Here is a 7,500-nt window from a genome sequence, read left to right on the forward strand (position 1 = left end):
TGATATATTGAATCCCTCTTTGTTACGGTTCATTTTTCCTTTGCCTACACAAACACCGAATAGTATGGCATATTATTTACACATTCCCCTCTTTCTTCATACACCTGACAACACTAAGATAACTGAAAAATTCTTCATCACTTTTTGGGTTAACTACTGCACTGTAATTATTCAGTGGCCATTTCCTGCTTGGTAAGGGTCGAAGAGACTCTTTAGTCTTTATAAGCAGCTTTTTTTAGAGGGAACAAAAACAAAACTATTGTTCTCTATTCTTTGATAGTGCCATTCATCTGTACCATGGTCTTTCACTGTTTTGCTTAAGGGTACACTCAGCCATGATGTTCTATCTGATTCCTTATTTCTTCTCTTCACCGGGCTGTTTTCCCCTGTTGGAGCCCTTGTGCTTATTGCATCTTTCATTTCTAACTCAGGTTGTAGCTTAGCTAGTCGTAACAATGATAATAATAATTCTATTTGATCACCTTTCATGGATCATTCCCCTTAAAGTTTGAAGCATTTTACTCATCTGTCTTCTCGATTTGGATTGCACTAAGATTGTTCACCTTTTTCAACAAGACAAACGAGAGTAATGATGATAATAATAATAATAATGATAATGATAATAATAGGAATAAAAATCACTGTCCCTTACATCTGCTTTAAACTTTTGTATGAATTGTTACATTGTAGTGGCAAATCTGCAGTTGCTTGCGTTTTCAACACATCTGAAACCTAAGCCTTTGAGTGAAAGGTGTTAAAGTGTTGTTAAGTTCAATTTATATGGATGTAAAAGTAGAATTTATTAAAGGCTATTTTCCATGCAGGCCTTACTAAAGAGGTCATTTTATGTCGGAGAGGTTCACATTATCAGGACAAGACCTAAATGCAGTAGAGGGAAAAGCAAATCCTTCAAAAAAAGAAGAAAAAAAAAAGCCATGAAATTATTGTAGTAAGAGGAAATAACACTTCAAAAACCATTGATCTCATCTTAATCTTCCTTAAATAAAGATCGGAAGAGTAATGATGACAATAAGATAACGGGAAGATCAGCAAGGAGAGCATATCCGGAAATCTTTTTACAATAAATACATGTAACGGAAATATCAAATAAAATGTAATGAATATTATATGGATAAAGAATAACACTTAACTGAGATTACTTCTTATAGATTTAGTATATGCATTAGATAATGCGGAGTATCATAAAAGCCTTTGCCCAGGAGTTAAAGTCGTATCATGATTTCATTTCCGTTAATTTCCCTTGCCTCGTCTGCAAGTTATGTCGCAAAATCTGGACATTCATGTTTGCTTGGCTTGACACAAATGAAATCTTATGCCTGCCAGAAATGTTAAACGGTTAAAATTAGTATCTTATTTTGCTGGCAAATCGTTCTCCAGTGTTTTACATAGACCTTTAAAGTTTGGGTTTTTCCTATGAATGACATCTGTTTAATATTAATTTCCCTAATGTTTCAAATTTATATTCAATTCTGTGGGCAACATTTTTTTGTGAATGAAGAATGATTACGAAGATTTTCTGGTTATTATAAATTTGTAAAAAGATCTTAATCTGTTGTGATGGAGGAAATAATACTCGATTTTGCCCTCCACTTGTTTTAAGAACTTAAACAAAAAAAATCCGCTAAGATGACATATTTTAAGATAAAGTACAATATATTCTGAGGTCCCTTGAGTTTATTTACTTTTGCAAGTCAAAAATTTACCTGTGGTTTTCACAATTCTAACAATTATTATTATTATTATTATTATATTGTTGTTGTTGTTGTTGTTGTTGTCTTGTTTTAGGTTGTTCTATGGTTATTATTATTGTTTTTGTTCTACGAAAATGGTGAATAAACCCAATCTTCGAAACTTGGTTGTCTTTGTCTAATTTGGCTAATACGAAGATCATTATTCCCAGTTATGAAATAATTATATTTACCTCCGCCAACAAAGTTGGAAGGATGTTATGTTTTCGTCCCTATTTGTGTGTTTGTTTGTGCATGTGTGTGTGGTTTTGTTTGTGAATAGTATCCTGGCACTACTATAACCATAGGGTAATGAAACATGCAGGAAATAACTATTATGTAAATAGCTGAAAATAATTAGAGTTTGGAAGGTCAAGGTCACGTCATGCAAAGTGTTCAATTCACGTAATCAGCCGTAAGTCTTGATATTGTTGTCATATAGACTTCAAACTTGGTTCATATTTGAGTGTATGAAAATCTACGCTAATTGATACATTTTAAAGTCAAAGATCAAGGACAAGGTCGACCAAAAGGTCAAGAAACAAGCTGCCGCGGTGGATGTCTACGCTCTACTGAGTATGCCCTTCTAATTAGAGCATATAGTTGTCAAATGACATTTAATAAAGTACTGCGTGTGAATAATAGACAACGAACATTCAGGTAGTGTTTATCTAATATTGTTTTAGAAGTATCATAGACATTTAGAAATGGAAGTGTGTTTCAGCACTGATTGTCTGAATGCCTTATCAGTTCTATATCTATTGCATAAACTTTTATTTTAGATTATTTTTCATACACATCCATGTTACACTCACCCCTTCGAACAGATAGCATAATGAATTCTAGTTTTCAGAATTTCCTATCGTTCTAACTTCCAGAAAAAGAAATCTTGATAGTGTTTATCGGTTTTACATTACTTTCCATATTGGCATTTAAATGTGTGTCAGCTTCCTTTCCAACTTATCGTATTTAAGGGTGGGAATGATAAATTTTTTTTTTATCTTCCAAGCGTCAGAGCTATCTTTTGGTTTTTTTTTTCTTCTTTCTTTTTTTGGTGGGGGGTTGGGGGTGGAACCCCGGTTGGGTATAGGATAACCCAATGACCTTTACACTTGAAAAAAACAAAAACAGTCTTGTTTGCTATATATAGTAAAAAAAAAATGGCAGTAACTAGCTTAACGTCCAGCCCTGCGCAATTGCAGATCGAAATTCAAAGCTCTGTAACTTTAATATTATTGGCTTTTAAAATATTAATATAAATTGGATAATACCATTATTTCCATTCTTTCATTTCACTTCCATGGTATTTACTTTTTTTTATATTTGCCATGTTAAAGTCACCAGCATTTTATTTCAAATGGCACTATGTTTTTGGGATTTATTTTTACAGCGTTCATAAAAAAGGCTACGTTACCTTTAGGGTAATCATGCACTTTAATTTGTCATTTGATTTTAACTTGATCAAATTTAGAGACATGTATAAATGATTCCTATGCGGTGCGCGAGCGCGCGCGCACATATATATATATATATATATATATATATATATATATATATATATATATATATTTTATATATATATATATATATATATATATGTATATATGTATAGGCATGCATATATATATATATGTATATATATATATATATATATATATATATATATATATATATATGTTATATATATATATATATATATATATATATATATATATATATATATATATATATATATATCTCGTTTCTAAATGGAATTACCTTAACGCTGTGAAAGTCAATGTATCCCATACTAGGGTGGTTTGCTGTTGGCGATCAAACGAACATCTCCCACTATCACCAATTCGCGCTTGTCAGCGTAGTGATGAAAACTGGTCAAACCCAGAAATGAATTGACATGTCTGAGGCCTTTGTACTGCAGCTAACTAGGAACGGCGGCATTTGTTGTTGATACACACGCACACACACACACACACACACACACACACATATATATATATATATATTGTAATGTCCTAACATATTTCTAAATGTTACCTTTATATTAAGCCTCCACAACCGCCATCTGTTGTTTGGTTATGTCTCCAGACTTATATTTTAGTCCTTGTTTTCCTAGCACCGCTAGTGAATTATTGTAAAATTACTTGTTATTTTTATTGTTGATCCTTGGGAAAACTGACTTAACAGCTTTCCTTGCTTCGGTAAAGGGAGAGCTCCTTAACCTTTGGTGGTGAATACTTGTTTCTTAATTTAAAGCATTGTAATATTGTGCTATTCTTTATAGTGAGAAGGGAGTAATATACTTTTGATTGTACTAATGGTTGTATTTATCCTACGGTAACCATTGAGGCATATAATAATTGTTCGATCACGAGTGTCAACTAAAAATAGAAAAAGGTTAACATCAAGGTAAAACGGAAATTCATTACAGTGGGGGCCTTGCCGGGATATGAAGTGAAGTGAAGTGATATGAAGTGAAGTGAAATGAAATGAAGTGATTTAAGCTCGTTAGTATAGTGATCGAATTTAGTGAATTTTCCGTTAGTGTACAATCATTAGATATACCTCCACCGTTGTTGAGCTCTCCCTTCTACGATCAAGGTGCCGTATTGTATACGTCATCGCAAGTATTATTGATAGTTTGGAGGAAGTGCAGCGCAAGGAATCGGTACTTAGTCTCCGTTCTGTTGCCTTGACGTTGCCGACTATCGCTTTTTTGCGTTCCTTAGTCACCCCAGACGTATTAGAATGCTTCGGGATTAATTTCCTTCATAGGGTACCCATCCCCTCTTGCCGATTGTTTGGAGGAAGTGCTGTGCAAGGAATCGGTACTTAGTCGCCGTTCTGTTGCCTTGACATTGCCGACTGTCGCTATTGCGTTCTTATGTCACCCCAGTCATATTGGAACACTTAGGGTAACCATCCCCTCTCATCATTCAGGGATTAATTTCCCTCAGGGATTACTGTCCCTCTTTTACAGAATACGAGAACCCAGGAACGCGTTTTCCTAGTGCTTTAAGTGAGTTTCGTGAAATTGATTTTGTATAACCTCAGTGTGCGTTCCTTAGTGTATTTTACATAGCAAAGTGATAGTTTAGTGAAAGTGACGTTGTGCAACCTCCAGTGTGTGTTAAGTGGTTCTTGTATATTTAAGTGAATTTTTGTGAAAAGTGACGTTAACTAGTGCATCGTGCGTTGTTACTCATAGTTTCGAAAAACTTAGTGACTTGTGTTGTTTATGATTTCGTTAAGGTAACGTTAAGTGGCAGTTTTGACTATTAGTGTATATTTCTTTAAAGTGGTAATATATTCATACCCGTGATAGTAAGTGTTAGTGATTTATTGGCATAGTGTTATTGATTCGGTGATTTATTGAAAGTGTTATTGTTTCGGTGATTTAGTGACTTTTTATTGTTTCGGTGATTTAACGACGTGTTATTGATTCGGCGATTTAGTGACGTCATGTTTTTGATTCGGTGATTTAGTGAAGTGTTATTGTTTCGGTGATTTAACGACGTGTTATTGATTCGGTGATTTAACGACGTGTTATTGATTCGGTGATTTAACGACGTGTTATTGATTCGGTGATTTAACGACGTGTTATTGATTCGGTGATTTAACGACGTGTTATTGATTCGGTGATTTAACAACGTGTTATTGATTCGGTGATTTAACGACGTGTTATTGATTCGGTGATTTAACGACGTGTTAGTGATTCGGTGATTTAGTGACGTGTTAGTGATTCGGTGATTTATTACCCTAGTACTTAAGTGATTCGGTGAATAGACCATGAAGGGATATTAATTTAATTATTCTGCGGTTTAGCCATTGGTGATTCAGTGTTTTAGCGATAGTGATTCGGTGACAGTGACAATGTGCTCGTAGTGGATCAAAAGTGCTTTTTATGATCCACCATGTCTTTCAATGCAGGGAAGTTTTTTGAGGACCCTCGGGGGCACCTCTTATCGTTGAGAGATGCCAAGAAAAATGACTTGCGAAAGATTGCTGAACAAGCAGGGATTCCTGTATTGCCCTCCATGGTGAAAGCAGAACTTCTGGGTAGAGTTTTGGATTTCCTGGTAGCCAAAGCTTCTGTTTCATCAGAAGAAACTGCTCCCCTTCGGCCCCTTACGTTAGGGAGAGGTGAAGCTAAGGCTATAGAGGATCCAGAATTGGTGAAGCTCAAGTTGCAGCTTGAATTGGAGAGAGAGAAAAAGGCAACTCATCAAGCTGAATACGAGCAGAAAGAAAGGATGATAGCCTTGGAACGACGGGAAAGAGAAGAAAAGATACAAATGGAGAGACAGCTGGCCAGTATCAGGTTGAACGAGAAAGGCAAAGAGAGAGAGCTTGGCGAATGTTTTTCCCTTACTAAGGCTCTTAAACTACTACCACCGTTTGATGAAAAAGAACCAGACGTGTTCTTTGGTATTTTTGAGGACACAGCCACAACCTTGCATTGGCCAAAAGAACAATATGTTCTACTCATTCGGAGTGCACTGAAAGGTAAGGCTGCTCATATAGCTTCGCAAATGTTAGAGGAACGAGATTACTATGTCCTAAAGAAAGCTGTCCTTGATGCCTATTCCATTACAGCTGAAGGGTATAGGCAAATGTTCAGGAACTCCATCAAAGGAACCACCCAAACTTATCTGGAATTGTTTCAGGTCAAATTAAAACAGTTTAGAAAATGGCTAGAATCTGAAAACATAACTACCTTTGAACAATTACAGAACTTAATGGTACTAGAGGAGTTTTTGAGGAGAATTCCTTCCAACATTTCTATGTACATCAGAGAACGGCAGGAGAAGGAGGGGAAGAAGGCGGCTCTTCTTGCTGATGAATATCACCTCATCCATAAGGTAAAGAAACATAACTCTACAGATCAGGCAAGTATAAATATTTATTGTTCCTTTTGTAAACAGAAGGGACATGCCATTAAAGACTGTCCTAACCCCCGATGTCAATTTTCTAAGGTTATGCAGCCTTCTCAGCAAACAGCAGGGAACAGACCAGAGACTACTCAGAGCAAAAACCAAAGAAGGATTGCTCTCCATTGTTCTCAAGTCACAAATGACTTCTCTGATTTCCTTTGCTCTGGTACTGTCAATAATTACCCTGTAAAGTTGTTAAGGGACACAGGATCGTCACAAACTATAGTAAGTGGTAAATTGAAACCTCTGACTCAGCCTACTAATAAATATGTTACCATCACTGATCTATCCAGTAAATTAGTGTTACCTCTGGTTAATATGCATATAGATTGCCCTTACTTTACTGGAAGAACCGAAGTAGCCTTACTGGATAGAGAATTGCCTTGTGAGAAAGCTGATATTCTGTTAGGAAATGATTTAGCTGAAGGAACTGTCTTACCTAATCTCATTATTTCTCAACCAGGGTGTGTTATAGAAAATGAGCAGAACCAACAGGAAGTTCTACCTTGCCAAGCCACCACTCGTTCTGCTGCTACTAAAGCTGCAATTGGAGTTCCCACTGATGACGACACATCAAACTCCTTACCAGACTTGGTTGGTCTCCATCATGATGAATTCGTCCATCTTCAGAGATCAGATGATAGCCTTAAGGAATGCTTCAATAAGGTTGAAAATCCCTTGGATAAGAGCCATAAGTTACCCTTATTTTATCTAGAGAATAATATCCTCATGCGTCATTACAGGTCTCCTACACTGACTGAGAAAGACTCGTGGCGCGACTGTCATCAACTGGTTGTACCTGGCAGTCTCCGATCTTCAAT

The 7,500-nt window shown here is 35.9% G+C and overlaps 1 protein-coding gene across 4 annotated transcripts in view; it reads left to right on the forward strand.

Annotated features, from left to right (window-relative positions):
- The first annotated feature begins 3,953 nt into the window (after positions 1–3,953).
- The window catches only part of LOC137621682 (uncharacterized), a 6,538-nt gene continuing 2,991 nt past the window's right edge, over positions 3,954–7,500 (forward strand). For 2 of the 4 annotated variants that reach the window (XR_011040302.1, XR_011040303.1), the window contains exon 1: positions 3,954–7,500. This exon is cut by the window's right edge. Coding sequence is in view for 2 of the 4 variants with exons in the window: in XM_068352189.1 (XP_068208290.1) it covers positions 5,660–7,500 (1,841 nt within the window). In the remaining 2 variants the exon portion in view is untranslated. The other 2 variants (XM_068352189.1, XM_068352190.1) reach the window with 1 other exon arrangement.

Source organism: Palaemon carinicauda, chromosome 28 (assembly GCF_036898095.1).
Source record: "Palaemon carinicauda isolate YSFRI2023 chromosome 28, ASM3689809v2, whole genome shotgun sequence".
Taxonomy (NCBI): domain Eukaryota; kingdom Metazoa; phylum Arthropoda; class Malacostraca; order Decapoda; family Palaemonidae; genus Palaemon; species Palaemon carinicauda.